Source organism: Megalobrama amblycephala, linkage group LG14 (genome assembly GCF_018812025.1).
Source record: "Megalobrama amblycephala isolate DHTTF-2021 linkage group LG14, ASM1881202v1, whole genome shotgun sequence".
Taxonomy (NCBI): domain Eukaryota; kingdom Metazoa; phylum Chordata; class Actinopteri; order Cypriniformes; family Xenocyprididae; genus Megalobrama; species Megalobrama amblycephala.
The window spans coordinates 47,222,456-47,241,940 of record NC_063057.1 but is presented as its reverse complement, the minus strand read 5'-3'; the positions used below and the strand labels follow the sequence as shown (position 1 = coordinate 47,241,940).

Genomic DNA, 19,485 nt, shown 5'->3' with positions numbered 1-19,485 from the left:
CAAACTCAAGTACAGCGCAGAGAAAGAATGAGAATTAGAGGAGGAGGAGGGATGCCAGAAAAATTGTCGCTGGGATGGCACAGTAACTGCTGTTATATACGCTTGTAATGATTTTTTACATTGTTTTAGACCAATACATCATATACACATATTTAGAAAATACATTTCTGGTCAGTATAATTGTTTGAAATTGTCCTGGAGTCATTTCATCCTCCTGACTGTGCAAGAAACAATCCCAACTCAGACTCTTCTATGGAGATAACACTTGCTCTGTTATTCCATCCTGCTGAAAGTCAGTGTTTTGTCTGCTACCCAAAACTGTAAAACAGCCTTCTATCAGCCTAAGTGTTCAACTGAGGAAGCCAAAAGCAGAAAACAGGAGGTGAAATGATAGTTATATGAGCAGAGTTTATTGAATAATCTTAGTTGCTTATGTTTCAATGCTCTGACAAGTACAAATCCAACAAGTGTTACTGTATCAAAGCAAAAGCAGTGGAAGATTACTGCTTCACAACATCATCCTATCGGAAGTGTCTTCCTTTCCTCTTCTGAAGTCGGGATCACGTCACGTCAAGTGCTTTGATAAAATTATGCCTTTAAACAATGAATTGTATTTTACACTCTATTTTGTAGTTTTCACAATTCAACTTTTAATTGTCAGTTCAAGCTTCGGTATTTGTAGTGATGCTACTGCCCAAAACTGCTAATCACACATGATCTCTGACAATTTTTTTTTTTTTTTTGCAATAATAATCTAAAATATTAGTTCAGAATCGATAATGGAATTGAAGTAGGAATCGATTCCAAAACGATGTATTGTGAGGATGTGATGGTCAATTATACTTGTTGATTCGCATAAAATTTGCATAAAAATACATTGATGGAAGCATAGCTAGTGTTTCTTTGATTTTGTTGATTGTTGTACAGAGACAGCTATATACACATTTTTTTCAGTTAACTAGATTTCATTTCAACTAACACAACTTTAAGTGTAAACAAAGGTCTGACTAACACAGAATGTCTTGTTCAATTTTTACACCATGAAAACATAATATTGAAGATTTCTTCTATAGAGCGAAATTCTTTTGAAATGCTAAAATTTCTGACATTTATTGAAAAGAAAAAAAATGCTTGATTAATTCTGTATTTCCAACAAAGTGAAAGAAGTGCACTTTAAAGTTATATGGACATTGATAACTACTGATTCCTTTTTCAAGAAACTATCTTTAAGATATTATTTGAAAGATAAATCTGATTTTGTGCAAAGACAAACAAGCCACACATTTAAATTAGTGTGTTTGCATGTGGATAGATATAAAGTGAGAATATTTCTCTCATTCAGGTGTGCGTGTGACATCTGTGTTGTTGCTCACAGGCTTTTCAATCTGACACACAGACACTGAGGAATTGTAAGGATGAACAAAGAACCCAAATCCAGCATAGAGAGGCTCAGTGAATGAGCTATGTGTAAATGTGTGTATGTGTGTGAGTGTGTGTGTGTCAGAGACACTGTAGAAGGACAGAGTGCCGGCCGACACATCCAAATACACTCCTGCTCTCTTACAGGAGCTTAAAGGGACATGTGTGTCAGTGCAATTATGACTGTGCCAGACAACGAATGTGTCATCATCACGGCAGACTAGACACCAAGAGTTCTTATTGAATCCATACACAGTGTCTTCACACTTTCCTTTCCTGCCGATTCCTTTATATACCACTGATATATCAGCACATCCACTCCATTCAGCCTCCCAGTAACAGCGTCCAGACAGACTCTCTCTACACAGAACATGGGGACGCTTATCAAATCTCTCTGGATGATCAGGGTATGACTGACACTCTTCCACATATGTCACCTTTCTGTATTCTTCAGACAGAATGAGATTATTATGTGCTGTGTTTGGATCCAGTGTGAGATCACAGGCATCTGAACACAAGAAGAGAGAACATTTACTTTATAACACAACAACAATAACTAAAGGGGTGTGTGTGTGTGTGTGTGTGTGTGTGTGTGTGTGTGTGTGTGTAGACGTACATTTGTGTAGTCTTGTGGTAATCCTGAACTCTCCTCCATGTTCCACACTATAAAACACACAGTGTCACATTTAGCGCATGTGATACAATCTGTAAACACATTTGTTTTTGTATCTTTGTGGGGTTTTATTCTGAATGTGAATCTTATTCTGAAAATGAATTATTGTTATATAGCTCAACACATTTAGTCTTGTTTAAATCTAGTTTTCTTGATTTTCCGCGAATACCATGCTTTTATCATGCCTCAGAGAAAAAAACACTATTTTGTCTTTAGTAGCAGAAATAAAGCATTTTCTCCATTATACAATACGTTTTAAAATTAATTGCATGCCATTTATCAACACAAGCCATCCAGCATTTATTAATATGATATTCTAATATCAATATCTTATTGCAGTGTCTCAAACAAGTGTCTCACAGCAGCCACCGAGCGAATGCACAGAGCAACGTTATAACATCATTTTCAACACACTCAAATGTATCTAATATGATAAAGAGCGCCGTGTTACCTCACACACTTGATCGGAAGAAGCGGTGCTGGCAACTGTGGCATACTAATGAACTCAAATGACTAACAGCTGTTTCATCTTCATTTGATTGAGAAAGAGTGTCGTGCCAGAGAGATTGTGAGTGTGTTTGTTAATTGTTATTTCTGATTCCCCGGTTTATTTGATCATTGTCCGTTTGACTACGACTTGGATTCCATATTTGACTTGTTCACCATAAAACTCTGTAAATACTGCTGTAAATATTCTTGCCAAATTAAGGGATGTAGGGGGTTTGGCGCCAATTTGTTTGTATCTATTTTCACTTTGTTTATGGTTGAGAGGTGGGTAAATTAATCTGTATTTTGTTTCATATATCATGGCCACATGAAAAGGATGTCAACATGAGAAGTCATGGCCATGAGAAAAATTTGCTGTTGCCTCCACGTAGAATCTTGAGGCCACAACTTTACATTGTATGGCCATGACATAAGGATGTCATTACCTCAACAAAATGTTCTTGTGGCCACAACGTTCCCACAACTTAATGGCCTAGTTTCACAGACAGGGCTTAGATTAACCCTCAGGGGTCTGAGGATTTTTGGGGCCTTGGAGAAGTTTTGACATGCCCTGACATTTGTGCTTTTTTCAGTTGTTCATAAACATATTACTGGAAAAAGTGTCACTACACTGTATTCAGCACAAACAAGGCTACCATAATATGTGAGGAACATGTATGTACATGTTTGTGTTTTTGAAGGAATAACGTTTATGCGTGGTTATTGAAAAAACAAAAAACTTAAGTCACTGAAATAAAGCCAAAAAAATTTTTTAAATCTGTGTTCACAAGACTTCTGGGTATTGGAGGTTGTAGACTAGAGTTTTTGCTTCAGAATGAAGTAAAAATTATACTGCCTACTCATTCATTTATAACAATATATTGATTTAGTTTATGTAAGACACTTTTTGTCAAGAAACACAGTATGCGTGGAGGCATGAATCATCATGAATAATGGGTTATTTACACCTGAGAAGACAAAAGAACCTCTAATGACCTGCATAAATGAGCTCTTTCAGACAGGTAGGCTGTGAAAAAAACCTTCTGTGATCATGCTGTTATCAGGATTAATGTCCACTATGGACAAAAAAAACCCATGATTTTTGTGATCTCATGCATGCACGTATTATCGCACATGATGTGAAGAAAATTTTGTATAGCCCTATGTTAGATTACAGTACCAGTCAAAAGATTGGACTTTTTTTTTTTTTTTTTTTAAAGTCTCAAGTCTCTAACCAAATAATGGTTTTCTATTTTAATGTACTTTAAAATATAATGTATTTCTGTGATGCAAAGCGTCTGAACATTCCTACCTCTATGGCATTTCATATAGGCTACTATATTTGTTATATTATATAGCCTAAATGTTAATGTGCAGTTGACAAACTACACATCATTAAAAAGATCTAAGACTCAAGCTTCACATTTTGACTCTTAAAATCTTATATTGACCATAATATGCTTAAAAGCATGCACATTTGGAGAAATATTGATGGATTCTCATATGTTTATATCAATTTTCTATACAGAGGAGTAATATTTATTCTATATTTATTGTCATCATTATGAGCGCTGGATACTGTGTTTTCAATTCATACTTGCAGCCGGAGGGTGCTCTGTCCCTTTTGTCCACAAATGCCTCAGTAAAAGAAGAGGCATATCATGTGACAATCAAGGAACTAACAGAGGCCAGAGATCGCTAACTATGGCTATTCAAAACACTTTTGAAGACAATAAATACACGATTGAGACGATGAATGCATGTATTGCCTCAGAATTTGCCTCTGAATAGCGCTGGCTCCGTGGGCGTGGCCGCATTAGCGGATAATGAGCTGAATCACGAGTGTCTGACATGGCTCTCTTTTCATACAGATTACATAAACAGAGAATATTTGTTTTCGATTTGACTTACACGATTTAAAACCTGACATCTCAACGTTTCTTTAGACATAAGTGTAATTTTTTGAATGATTAGTAATTACTACAGTTAAGTTACAGTTAATTGTCTGAGAACTATCAGATTGGAGTTCATTCAGAGGGAGACGAGAGATCACGCATCATGTTTGTTTTCTTTATTTTACAAAAAGCACAACATTTTGTTTTTACTCTGAGTGTACACAAATAAAAGAAGATATTCAACAGATTAAAATGTTGTATAACTCTTAATTGTATGTGCAACATCGACGGAGTATTTTGAGTCTCTTTCACACTGGTAAGAAAAAAAACGCAGTGGTACCGCCGGCGAGACCTCAGAGTGTTAAGCCAGTTCAGTTAAGGCATTTAAGGCTTTTTGAAAGGTGTCTTGGAAAAAAAAAAAAAAACATTATTGGTGTGAGTCAATGGCACTGACATATTTTAAGATATGTTAGTGAAAGTTGATTTCAGTTAAAACAGCCCAAATGCGCATTTTATTCCAAGACTAAAATTTCATTTTTCACTGTAATAATGAGCTCTTTGGAATGTAATACAAATGCGTCAGTCACCGCTTTGGTAACCTAAGACTTTACAGATGGAATGAGATGTAAACAATGACCTTATCATGGAGGATGATCAGATATTTCTAATAACTTATGATAACTTTGCTCAAATTGTACACTTGGCCAGCTACAGAAAAAACTGGCAGTCAGGCAACAGACAATCTACCAGACATTCTACCAGCACCCATACAATGCAAGTAGATTGATTCAATTACACTTTAGGATTGATTAGAGAAAGGAGTTTAGCATCAGCTATTTCCAAAAGTATGTGCATGATCCAGACATTTACTATAATTACACTCTGTGTAAAGCAGGGCTGGGCAAACTCGGTCCTGGAGGGCCACTGTCCTGCAGAGTTTAGCTGCAACCATGATAAAACTCACCTGTGTGTAATCCTGAAGACCTTGATTAGCTGGTTCAGGTGTGTTTGATTAGGGTTGGATCAAAACTCTTCCGGGAATAGTGGCCCTCCAGGACCGAGTTTGCCCAGCCCTGGTGTAAAGCAAGAAAATGTACCATCCATATGCATAAGCAACAAGTTTGATGTATTAAAACTCACCCAAGTCATTTTACTCATTTTGATTGCTCTTTAATTAAAATTTTCCAGTAGGAACTACTTCTCTTAGAATAAAACAGTGACTGCACTTTATTTTACAGCACATGCACTTACATGTACTAACAGTGTACATTGTAGCAAACTTCATTTGATGAACTCCGCTAATGAGCGGTTGTTCCCCTTTAAATAAGGAGCGAGTACATGTGACGTCATGCTCCCCTGGGGGAAAAAGAAAATGTCCGGTGTTATGGAGACACGTTGGCGTTTTGCTCTTGTTGTCGCTTTGACTCTCCCACTGTGAATGGACTAACTGAATCTTCCGCTTGTGAATGGAATGTTGGAAACGCTTGTTGAAGCCGGGTATGGAGAGCTATTGTGCACTTATCCTGATGTAAACGGAGACTGACGGTAAACCAGTCATGCTAGGGAAAGTGTAAGTTTAATTTTCTTTTGTTATTGTTTACCTTTATGGGATGTTGTAAATTCGCTTGTTATTTTGTTTTGTGCTAATTATATTTCATTTTTTTTGTATTTAGGGTGGGTTTTTATTTCCTTTGAACTGGATAGGTTATGGACAATACACATGCTCCACAGGCCCTTCCAAAAGACTTTGATCCAAGCTAAAAAACTTCCTCCACGTTAAATGGTCATTCGTATGGTAAAAGTATGCTGAAGGGACTGAGTAACTATGTATTTGTAAATGCTTGGTATATTGGTGTTCATTTGCTGTGTTTGGAATTATTGTATTGATGGAATATGTGAATGGGTATTATGAACTTTGTATTGCACTTCTTGAATATGTGAATATATGTTTTTTTTACTTGCTTTGGGTTGTGAAGGGTCATTTGAATTTGTGAAAAAACTAAACTAAAGAAACAGGATAAGATAGGGATTGTATAAATTGTTGAGGACATTTTATTAGATTCCTTTGGGGCGATTTAATTGCTGAGAATTTAAAATTTGTCTGGATGATTTGCCAGGCTGGCACCCCTCTTAGTATATATAAAAATCGTCACAACATAAATGATTACTTCAGAATTAAAATTTACTGATAATTTATTCACCCCCACGTCATCCAAGATGTTTGTCTTTCTTTATTCAGTCGAAAAGAAATTAGGATTTTGAAACAGCCTTTACAAAAAAAAAAGGTAAAACAATGATGTCAGATGATTTTGAAGTTGATGGAGAAAATGAGATGGAGTTTTTCTCCTTACCGCGGTACTTCCGCCTACATCACGTGTGACTCTTCTAACGTGATTACGTAATGTGTGGCGCATCGCAGAGAAGTACAAGATGAGTATTTGTGGTTAAAAAGTACTTTTTTTTTTTTAAATGACTGAATGTTTCACTAGACAAGACTCTTATTCCTCGTCTGGGATTGTGTAGAGCCCTTTGAAGCTGCACTGAAACTGCAATTTGGACTTTCAACCCATTGTACCCCAGTGAACTCCACTATATGGAGAAAAGTCCTGGTATGTTTTCCTCAAAAACTTTAATTTCTTTTCGACTGAAGCAAGAAAGACAGTCATCTTGGATGACATGGAAGTGAGTAAATTATCAGGAAATTTTAATTCTGAAGTGAACTAATCCTTTCAGTAAAAAAGTACTGGATAAGGTAACTGCATTGGGTTAAGGTTAGGTTCATGGGTAGGTTACCCAATTATTGTAATCAATATACAATATACATGTGGAACAGGACTGCAAAATAAAGTGCTACCATAACAGCATTATATGGAGAAAAAAAAAAAAAAGAAAAAAAAGAATTGAGAATATCATCTCATGATGACACCATCAAAAACAGCAAGAACATTATAAAAGCTCATCTTAATAATAAAATCTTTTCATAATCATAATTATAACATAAAAACTGCAATAAAATAATTATTTGACAGTACATTAAGATTATCATATTTGAATATTATAAATTAATTCAACATACTTGAGTTTCTTCAGTGTACAGTTTGGATGGTTCAGTGTATCAGTGAGCAGCTTGACTCCTGACTCTCCTGGGTGATTGTAGCTCAGATCCAGCTCTCTCAGGAGTGAAGGGTTTGAATTCAGAGCTGAAGACACATAACGGCAGCCTTCCTCTGTCACCATACAGCCAGACAATCTACAAACCCACACCAAAAGTCCACATGGCATTAGTTTGACAATCAGACATCACTTTCAAACAGTGACCGGTGCAGTTCACTGTAGACAGAGATCCACTTTCACAAGCGCAAATGTTTTTTCCCCAGCCCTTAAGTTTTTACTTTTGCTCATTTTATGCATCTCTATTTTATGCATCTGTGCATTCAGGCTTGATTCTATGATGGAGAGGGTCTAAACACCCTCAAACAGACTTCAGACCACCCTCAGCTGCTAACACACACAATTCCTACATCAGCACTAATGACAGCAATTGGCAATAGCCTTTTTATTTGCAGTTATGACAGGACCTCAGCTCAATTTTTGAGAGTTCAATGTGGAATTATCTCACTTCATTCCCTAAGTCTGATTGAAGGTCCGGTCACTGATCAATAGTAAAATCACCTGAAATCTGATTGGCCCATGAAGTGCCCTGTCATGTCATGAATAATCCACAATAGCCCTCACCAAACAAGTAAACAAAGTGTCAGTGTGTCTGTGAAACTACCCCCAATCTGCAACTAACACCCAGATGACCGTAGCAACACCTACTACCCAAATGAATTTAAAGAGGTTCACTCTCAATTCATTCACTACTACAGACGAATAGTGCCTTTAATCTATATCTATATGTATATATATCTATATCTATATCATCTATATATATATATATATATATATATATATATATATATATATATATATATATATATCACTTGAGAAATTAATAAATATATACAAGTTTCATATCTCATGATTTTCCTTTTATGTTGTTTTGCCTATGTATATTTAAACTCTTTTTTTCAGAATTGCATACTGTAGTTAACCAAGCTCACATGTACTGTACAATATGTTTGGTGTCTATGAGCTGCAATTTTAATTTTCTGCATGTTCATTTACATTACATTTAGCTGTTTACATATTAACATTATCTCAAAGGATTTTCTCATAACACCTAATTTCATATCCAATCATCACAGACCTTCTGCATCAACCTGGTTCTCTCTCATCAATACAACTTCAGCAAAGATTAACTGAAGCCTCAACAAACTATCATGACTCTTTTTGATACATTATCACCTACTCCTTTTCACAGAGGTATGTTAGAAATATTATATTGATATTTACTTCAGACTGTTAGTCTGTTAAATGTCAAATACTGCCAAAAATTCACCTTCACTTCAACTTCATTATTAATACCTTTCTATTCCAAACTCAAACTGTATGTGTGTGTATTTTGGATAAACATTAGGATATTCTTGTCTATAGCCACGAGAGTAATAAAGGACTTTCGCACTGAATAGTTCTAGGAACTCAGTTATAGAAAATGAGTTTAAAAAACTAAACACGGTGCAAACACAAGCAAAATCCGGGTACTTCAGCCAATAGTTCTAGGAACTATGAAACCGTTCCTCCAGTTCCTCCGTTCCTCAACTATATAACTATAAATATATCTAGTGTAAAATATAAAGTAATGATGATAATGATAAGATCAAAATTCTAGTGTACAAGAACCAGTTCTCAAAAGTCTTGTGAAAATCCATCTGTTTTAGGGCCTTATTTCAGTGACTAAAAAATAAGATTTTTCACTAACCACACATAAACATAATTTTCTAAAAAATATAAACTCATACATACATGATACTTAGATATTACCAAAGCAGAGTTTGCACTTGACATAGTATAGTCATATATAAGCCATGAAAATATTTTAAGTTATTGAACAAAGCACAAATGTCAGGGCATGTCAAAACATCTCCAGGGCCCCAAAACAGCTCAGACCCCAGAGAGTTAAAAAGCCCAAACAGGTGTTTTCAGGAAGAGACTAGAGCAAATGGGTTCCACTGAGACATTACAAGCACCCAATAAGTCAAGGGCAGGATAAATGTGACATGTTTAGTTTGATCAGAGTAAACCTTTATCTGTAATTCCACTCTCTAATGGGAGCAGCCGAAAGAGAGAGAGAGAGAGTGTGTGTGTGTGTGTGTGTGTGTGTGTGTGTGTGTGTGTGTGTGTGTGTGTTCTTAAATACCTCAGTATGTTCAGTTGACAGTGTGAACTCTTCAGTCCAGCAGAGAGTAACTTCACTCCTGAATCCTGCAAGTCATTGTTACTCAGGTCCAGCTCTCTCAAGCACGCATTTGAAGATTGTAAAGCTGAAGACAAACTTTCACAGCACTGATCAGTGAGATTACAGAAGACCAATCTAAAAAGAACAATAAAAAGAAAGTAATTACCTCGCCACAGCAGCCATTAAGACTTGAACACATTCTGACATTTACAATGATCACTTCTGTCTTTAATATAAAAATGTATATATTATAATATAATCTTCATAAACATTTTTGCAAAGGTAGATAAGCAAATATCTTCAGTTACATAAAATATAAAGAAATGATGATAAGATCAAATTTGATTTAAGTCTCAATTTAAATAATTTGACCACATATGGTAATGTTGTTAAGCATCCTGAGGTGAGATCTTGAGAGATTTAATTGATTTTTGCTGTCAAATTGATCTAAGACTGTGTGGCTGTAAGGCCTGTTTCACACTGTAGTGCCATGTGAGCAGTGCATATTTTTTGGCGCTCATGTTTGGTGCCTATTGCACAGAGTAAACATATATTTGTAGTCTAGTGTGTTTTGATATGAATTAATAAATTTAAAAAAATTCCAACTTTATATTAGGTAAAACTTTACTACTATACATACAAAAATAAGGATAATTTGCTTGTGTTCATCTTGTGGGTAGGTTTAAGGGTGAGTTAAGGTGTAAGGGAAAGGTCAACAGTGTAATTATAAATGTAAATATAGCTGCAAGCAGCAATTCGGGGCCAAGCCCCAGAAGGGGCAGTAGCGCAATACGGAGCAGGTAGAGCAAAAACATCAGAAATTGAATGTACATGCAAAACAGCTGGTTCAGAAGGACAGGTGGAAATGAAATGAAAATCAATAGAAGTTCAGATGAGAATGAACACAGAATGAACTAAAAACACTTGTATCTAATTCAAGAGGAATAAAGATTAGTACAATGCTTATTTGGATAAAAAAGGAATCAAAATGACTCATTACACACAATTGCATAATGACCACCCAACACGGGATTCGAACCCACAACCTCCAGGTCCAGTGTCCATTGCGCATGTCATTGCACCACTGTGCAGGTGACTGTTGACACAACTGCCGAAGTTCACTAGTTTATGTGAAAATGGACTCAAAAAGAAGAATTTTTATGAAACTGCACTGAATGTTATATTTAATAACTTTACTTTAGATCATTCTGCAGCTCATCATGCTGTAGCGCAATACAGAGCAGGAAGAAGAAAAACAGCAGAAAATGAACAAACATGAAACACCTGGTTCAGAATTATGGGCGAGAATGAACTCAGAAAGTACAGAAGCTTAGATGAAAATGAACACAGCATGAAACAAAAAGCATTTATTTCTAATCTAGAGGCAATAAAGGAATCAAAACACACAATTTCATAAAACCACTCCACCCGAGATTCGAACCCACTATCTTTAGGTACAGGGCTCGTCAGGTACCTGGCTTTACACATTGAGCTACATTATGACACATGTTCAACATGTTGTGGAAGAGAACTTTTAGTGTAACAAAGAATTTACAAAAAAAGCATTTCTTAGCATGCTAACCATATTAGCATGCCAAGCTAACTTAATGCTAATGAAGCTCATGGTTAACTTGATAGCTGAAGAGCCACATTAAAAAGAATGACAACTGGTTAGCATGCTAAGCAATTAGCATGCTAAGCTAACTAGCATAAGATAACAATCACAAGGAAGGTCACATTCAGAGACAAATATCTCGGGAACGGTAGCGAATATCAAAAATCCGTTCAGTCATTTCTATGCGGCTCGGTCCAAAGATCTTCTGAGCTGATTGTGGACAAAATAGGACAAAATTTGTGGGAGGAGTAGCGAAAAAACTGTTTTTCATTTATTTCAATATGGCAGACAGGTACATTTAAGGAAAATGACAAATGACACATCGTTGGAATTGGCATTAGCCAGGGAATAAAATGACATAAAGTATACACGTTTTGGAAAGTGTTTTCAAAAGTTATAAGCATTTTTGCAAAAAACATTATATCTGTGGAACAGTAGGTGGCGCTGTGTTGAAACTTCTCAGGTACCTTCGGGACCTACTAAAGGTCATACATACTAATTTTTGTGAAGATATGTCAAATAGTTTAAAAGATATTGAAATTTATGACAAAATTCAAAATGGCGGACATGCTTTTCATCCGATGTTGACAAATTCAATATCCCCGGATTCGGCATGGCCCAAGGAATCCATAGACACCAAGATCTTGATTTTCTAATAAAGTGTTCAAAAGTTATTGGCCAAAATATCCATTTTACAGATCTCATGACCTGTAGGTGGCGCTGTTCCCAAATTCGGCAAGGAACCTCAGATCATGGTCTTGATCAAGTGTACGAATTTTTGTTTTGATCGCTCAAAGTTTGGCTGAGATACAGCCTCTATAGCAATTTTGGGTAAACCTCATTAACTTCGTGACATCATAACTTTTGAACAAAGATGAATAAAAAAAAATCTGTTCAGTCATTTCTGTGCGGCTCAGACCAAAGATCACCTGATCAAAGTCTGGACAAAATTGGACAAATTTTGAAGGAGGAGTAGCGAAAAAACGGACTACTGTACTTTTCAAAATGGCCGCTACTGTAATGGGTGGAGACTTAATGTAAGAATTTGAATAGAATCAGCATGAAGAGACAAATCAGATGTACTAAATTGTATTTTTCTAGAGCAAATGGTTCAAAAGTTATAACCTTTAGAATGTTGAATTTTTGAACTGGTGGTGGCGCTATAGAGTTGGTCCTTGAGACTCCAAAATTGGTCAGATTTCTAGACATGACCATCACTACAAGTGTGCCAAATTTCATCATTTTCTCATGTTCCGTTGATAGGGCTGCCATAGACTCCCATTCGGGAGGAAGAATAATAATAATAAAAGGGAAAATGTACAATTACAATAGGGGCTACAGCCCCTTTGGGGCTTGGCCCCTAATAATAAAAGGGAAAACGTACAATTACAATAGGGGCTACAGCCCCTTTGGGGCTTGGCCCCTAATGAAAATCAATAGAAGTTCAGAGAATGAACACGGAATGAACTAAAATACTTGTATCTCATTGAAGAGGAATAAAGATTAGCACAATCCTTATTTGGATAAAAAAGGTATCAAAATGACTCATTACACACAATTGTATAAAGGAACCCCACACGAGATTTGAATCCACGACCTCCGGGTCCAAGGTCCATTTCTCATCTCATTGCACCACTGTGCAAGTGAATGTTTCCACACCTGCCGAAGTTTATTAGTTCATGTGAAAATGAACTCAAAATGAAGAATTCTTATAAAGCTGCACTTTAGATCATTCTGCAGCTCATCATGCTGTAGTGCAATACAGAGCAGGAAGAGGAAAAACAGCAGAAAATGAACAAACATGAAACAGCTGGTTCAGAATTACGGGCAAGAATGAACTCAGAATGTACATAAGCTTAGATGAAAATGAACACAGCATGAAACAAAAAGCATTTATTTCTAATCCAAGAGGCAGTAAAGGAATCAAAACACACTATTTTATAAAACCGCTCCACCTGGGATTCGAACCCACTAACTTCGGATACAGGGCTCTTCAGATAACTGGCTTTACACATTGAGCTACTTGAGGATGCACATTCAACAGACTGTGGAAGAAACCTTTTAGTCTAACAAAGAATTCACAAAAAAAGCATTACTTAGCATGCTAACCATATTAGCATGCTAAGCTAACTTAATGCTAATGAAGCTCATGGTTAACTTGATAACTGAAGAGCCACATTAAAGAGAATGACAACTGGTTAGCATGCTAAGCAATTAGCATGCTAAGCTAACTAGCATAAGACAACAAACACAAGCAAGGTCACATTCAGAGATGAATATCTTGGGAATGGTAGCGAATATCAAAAATCCATTCAGTCATTTCTGTGCGGCTCGGTCCAAAGATCACCTGAGCTGATTTTGGACAAAATTGGACAAAAATTGTAGGAGGAGTAGCGAAAAAACAGTTTTCCATTTATTTCAATATGGCGGACAGGTACATTTAAGGAAAATGACAAATGACACATCGTCGGAATCGGCATAAGCCAGGGAATAAAATGACATAAAGCATACACATTTTGGAAAGTGTTTTCAAAAGTTATAAGTGGTTTTGCAATAATCATTACATCTGTGGAACAGTAGGTGGCGCTGTGTTGAAACTTCTCAGGTACCTTCAGGACCTTCTAAAGGTCATACATACCAATTTGTGTGAAGATATGTCAAATTGTTTAAAAGTTATTGCAATTTATGACAAAATTCAAAATGGCGGACACGTGGTTCATCCGATGTTGACGAATTCGATATCCTCGGATTCGGCATGGCACAGGGAATCCATAGACACCAAGATCTTGATTTTCTAATAAAGTGTTCAAAAGTTATTGGCCAAAATAGCCATTTTTCAGATCTCATGACCTGTAGGTGGCGCTGTTCCCAAATTTGGCATGGAACCTCAGATCATGGTCTTGATCAAGTGTACCAATTTTAGTTTTGATTGCTCAAAGTTTGGCCGAGATACAGCCTCTATAGCAATTTTGGGTCAACCTCGTTAACTTCGTGACATCATAACTTTTGAACAAAGATGAATAAAAAAAATCTGTTCAGTCATTTCTGTGCGGCTCAGACCAAAGATCACCTGATCAAAGTTTGGACAAAATTGGACAAATTTTGAAGGAGGAGTAGCGAAAAAACGGAATACTGTACTTTTCAAAATGGCCACTACTGTACTGGGTGGAGACTTAATGTAAGATATTGAATGTGATCAGTATGAAGAGAGGAATCAGTTGTATTGACATTCATTTTTCTGGAACAAAGGGTTCAAAAGTTATAACCTTTACAAAAGTGAATATTTGAACTGGTGGTGGCGCTATAGACTTAGTCCTAGATACTCCAAAGTTGGTCAAATTACTTTTAATTACTATCACTACAAGCATGCCAAATTTGATAATTTTCCTTCTTATGGTTCATTGATTACCATACAGGGGGAAGAAGAATAACTACGAATTTGGACATAAAGGAATTGCATGTGATAGCTTCAGATTAGACCAGTTTTAGGCAGAATGCCTAGAACAGACACAAGTTCTGCATCTTTTCCTGCCACAGTACCTCATGCGGTCTGGGCATGTGTCACACTGAGTTTCGAACCCACGATGCAGAGCATTCGGGATCCGTGGCGTAACACATTGAGCTAATCAGCCATGCAAGTTCATCAGTATGCTAAGCAGAGGTTTCAGTGTGAGAAAGAGTTCACAAAAAAAAAAGCTTCATAGCATGTTAACCATATTAGTATGCAAAGTTATTTAATGCCAACTAAGTTTTGGTTAACCTGTTGACTGAAGACCACATTAGAAAGAATAGAAATAGTTTAGCATGCTAAGCAATTACTGTGCTAAGCTAACTAGTATAAGACAACAAACACAAGCAAGGTCACATTCAGAGATGAATATCTTGGGAATGGTAGCGAATATCAAAAATCCGTTCAGTCATTTCTGTGCGGCTCGGTCCAAAGATCATCTGAGCTGATTTTGGACAAAATTGACCAAAATTTGTGGGAGGAGTAGCGAAAAAACTGTTTTTGATTTAATTCAATATGGCAGACAGGTACATTTAAGGAAAATGACAAATGACACATCGTCGGAATCGGCATAAGCCAGGGAATAAAATGACATAAAGCATACACATTTTGGAAAGTGTTTTCAAAAGTTATAAGTGGTTTTGCAATAATCATTACATCTGTGGAACAGTAGGTGGCGCTGTGTTGAAACTTCTCAGGTACCTTCAGGACCTTCTAAAGGTCATACGTACCAATTTGTGTGAAGATATGTCAAATTGTTTAAAAGTTATTGCAATTTATGACAAAATTCAAAATGGCGGACACGTGGTTCATCCGATGTTGACGAATTCGATATCCTCGGATTCGGCATGGCACAGGGAATCCATAGACACCAAGATCTTGATTTTCTAATAAAGTGTTCAAAAGTTATTGGCCAAAATAGCCATTTTTCAGATCTCATGACCTGTAGGTGGCGCTGTTCCCAAATTTGGCATGGAACCTCAGATCATGGTCTTGATCAAGTGTACCAATTTTAGTTTTGATTGCTCAAAGTTTGGCCGAGATACAGCCTCTATAGCAATTTTGGGTCAACCTCGTTAACTTCGTGACATCATAACTTTTGAACAAAGATGAATAAAAAAAATCTGTTCAGTCATTTCTGTGCGGCTCAGACCAAAGATCACCTGATCAAAGTTTGGACAAAATTGGACAAATTTTGAAGGAGGAGAAGCGAAAAAAACAAATACTGTACTTTTCAAAATGGCCGCTACTGTAATGGGTGGAGACTTAATGTAAGAAGTTGAATAGCATCAGCATGAAGAGACGAATCAGATGAACTAAATTTAATTTTTCTATGACAAACAGTTCAAATGTTAAAACCGTTAGAATGTTGAAATTTTGAACTGGTGGTGGCGCTATAGAGTTGGTTCTAGAGACTCCAAATTTGGTCCAATCACTATTCATGAGCATCTCTACAACTGTGCCAAATTTCATCATTTTCTCATGTTCCGTTGATAGGGCTGCCATAGACTCCCATTCGGGAGGAAGAATAATAATAATAAAAGGGAAAACGTACAATTACAATAGGGGCTACAGCCCCTTCGGGGCTTGGCCCCTAATTACAGAAATAAATTACAGATGCAGTTAGTATTTTTTTAAAGTATAAGTACAATATAAAAACATGTATGTACACATAGAAGTGCATTGTATCAAATGATTAATTTAAATGTTAGTACATAATAGTTAAATACACCTAATATGAAGTGGGACCAAAAACTACACTTTTTCAAATATAAAAAGATTGTGGGTTGTGTTTGGGTCATTTTGACTCAGAGAGCATTTTTTCCCCAAAAAAATGCTAGTTAACATCATTGCATTGGTCTAAAACTGACTGGGCCTCATTTCAATTTAACGTAAAAATGACCACAGATCCAAGTGCAGGAATCATCTTACGACAGGGTTCATTCGTGATTCATGAAAAATTGCTGCCAATCCCATTGTACAAATTATATTATGTTGATAAATGTGGCAACTCAAAACAATCTTCATTTAAATATCACAACCCTAAAAATTCATGGTTTAGAAGCATTGCTCCTAGAGTTTATAACATGGAAAAACATAATCCAGCCAAGAAGAGGAAATAATCTAATGAAATAGGAATTGATCTTACTCCAGAAACACCAATTAACCATGTAATTGCAAACAATTAATTTATATGAATATTAAATACTGGTAAAATATTTTTTAATAAACACTAAACATAGAACCTAGGCTATTTTAGTTCCTTTAAATTTAAAATAAATCCTTGAATATATCGGTAGGCTATTCAGAGCAGAACATGAATGAAAAATAAGTAGCTAGTAAATTATAAAATGAAACTCAAATTAGGTTATAGTGGCATTCATTATTAACAACATAAAACATCAAGTCAAAACAAATTTATTTAAACCAAAACTGAAACATTGGGCTCACAGCTACCTCTCTCATTCGGTATGTTTCCATATTCACAGTCTTACATTTGGCTGCTAAACTATATTATGTAAATAAGGCTTCATACTTCACTCATGTCATGTTCCAACCGAATTCTGGAAAAGTTGGGATGTTTTTTAAATTTGAATAAAATTAAAACGAAATGACTATCAAATCACTTGAGCCAATATTTTAATCCCAATAGAACATAGATAAATGTTTAAACTGAGGAATTTTACAATTTTATGCACAAAATTTATGCATCAAATTTCAAATTTGTTGCCTGCTACAGGTATCAAAATAGTTGGCGTGGGGGCAACAAATGGCTGAAAAAGCAAGAAACTTTGAAAAGATGGCCACTTCCAAGTAGGTACAAGTGGCTTTCCTTGCCATAAATGCTTGGATAACATGTGTATGACTCCTTTGATTAAAAATAATGGTTAGTGCAGTGGCTGGGATATACATAAACCTACCAAAATCCGTCGGTATGATTTTTGGAATGACTTAACGCAAGAGGACAAAAAGACGTTTTAGTCGCATAACATCAGTTCCCTTTCAGTCAGTCACGTTCGACGTACGTCAGTAGTGACCGACGAATTGGGATATCGCTAGAGAGCCCCTATCAGCTTCGAGAAAACTAAAACAAGCCAATGGACATTGGCGTGCGATATTTGCATAACGCACCCCTCCCCAAACCGGGGCATATAAAAGGGGGAGGAGATGCAATCGCACTCTGTCTTTCGCTTCGGAGCCAAGCGCTGGTGTCCTACGGCTGAGAAGATCTTCAAACAAAGAGAAAACAGCACTCTTACCGTGTTTGGTGCGACGACATTGCAGCGAGTCCACGAGCTTCCGGGTCCGGGCGGCAACATCGGCTGTGAGACAGCGTTCCGCTGTAATTCCACTGTGTTTGGTCTGCGATTTGGCCGGGTCCCGTGTGTGTGTGTTTCCACACTCTCGTGACACTCCCTGTGTGTCTCATTCACAAAAGAGCTGTGAATTCCCCCTCTATCAGACTTTACAGACGAACCCTGCATCTGGGGAGATGGCATTTCGTCTGTGCACTACTGGATGTGGTCGTTCCCTGGTCCCTGCTGATGGGCACAATTGCTGTATCACGTGCTTGGGCGTTCAGCACGCTGAGGCAGGGTTTGTAGATGGTTCATGTTCTCATTGTGGGAACATGACTATCGCGGTGCTGAGGTCGAGACTTTCGTTCCTTGGTTCTCAGGGAGCGAACTCCCCTCCCCTATGCCCCGTGCGGCCGTTTTCTCTGGCCCCGGTCGGAGTGACGATTCGTCGGCGTGTAGGCAGGGTGACTTGAGGATCACAGTTAGGGCTTCCCCACCGAGCGCTGCTCCGCGGGCCCCTGCCGCCTCTTCAGCACCGCAGCCAGTGGTGTTACTGCAGTGCCGTGCCGGGCCCTCTTCGGAGCATGCGGTACTGTCCTTCGGTGCACCTGCAGAGGATCAGATGTCGATCACGGTATCGGAAGGCGAGCAGGAGTCCTCGGGAGAGGATGACTCGGCTGAGCCTCCATCTCAAGGGGCGGCGGCTGTGGCCGAGTCGGATCCTGAGTTGATGGCTGTGCTTTCCCGGGCAGCCGAGAGTGTCGGGCTCGTGTGGAACCCTCCACCCTGTCCCCTTCCCTCTCGACTTGACGATTGGTACCTCGGGGCGGGCCGCGCTGGTCCTCAGCGTCCCGCTCCGATGCCTTTCTTCCCAGAGGTGCACGACGAGGTGACCAGGTCTTGGCGGACGCCGTATAGTGTTCGTTCGAGACCAGGGCCCTCGTCCGCCTTCACCACCCTGGATGGCGGAGAGGCTAAAGGCTATACGGGGATCCCTCCAGTCGAACGGTCTGTAGCGATGCAGTTGTGCCCTACGGCCGCCGGCTGGCGTGGTGAACCGCGCCTTCCGTCCTGAGCCTGTAAGTTCTCTTCCTCTCTGACAGAGAAGGCTTACAGAGCTTGTGGGCAGGCCGCCTCCGCCCTGCATGCCATGGCCCTTTTGCAAGTATATCAAGCAAAAGCGTTATCGGAAATGCCACAGGGTGGTCTTGACCAACAGCTGCTGGGGGAGTTGCGTGCTGCCACCGATCTC

The 19,485-nt window shown here is 37.9% G+C and overlaps 1 protein-coding gene across 2 annotated transcripts in view; it reads right to left on the bottom strand.

The window, feature by feature from the left end:
* Nucleotides 1-390: 390 nt before the first annotated feature.
* Nucleotides 391-19,485, bottom strand: part of LOC125245783 (NACHT, LRR and PYD domains-containing protein 3-like) — a 51,071-nt gene continuing 31,976 nt past the window's right edge. Inside the window, exons 6-9 of one of the 2 annotated variants that reach the window (XM_048156530.1) lie at nt 9,773-9,946; nt 7,550-7,723; nt 2,036-2,082; nt 391-1,927 (exon numbers count right to left, since the gene is read on the bottom strand). In XM_048156530.1, coding sequence (XP_048012487.1) covers nt 1,335-1,927; nt 2,036-2,082; nt 7,550-7,723; nt 9,773-9,946 — 988 coding nt within the window. In that variant the 3' untranslated portion in view covers nt 391-1,334. Of the gene's footprint in view, nt 1,928-2,035; nt 2,083-5,437; nt 5,547-7,549; nt 7,724-9,772; nt 9,947-19,485 lie in introns of those variants that run through there. The other variant, XM_048156531.1, reaches the window with a different exon arrangement.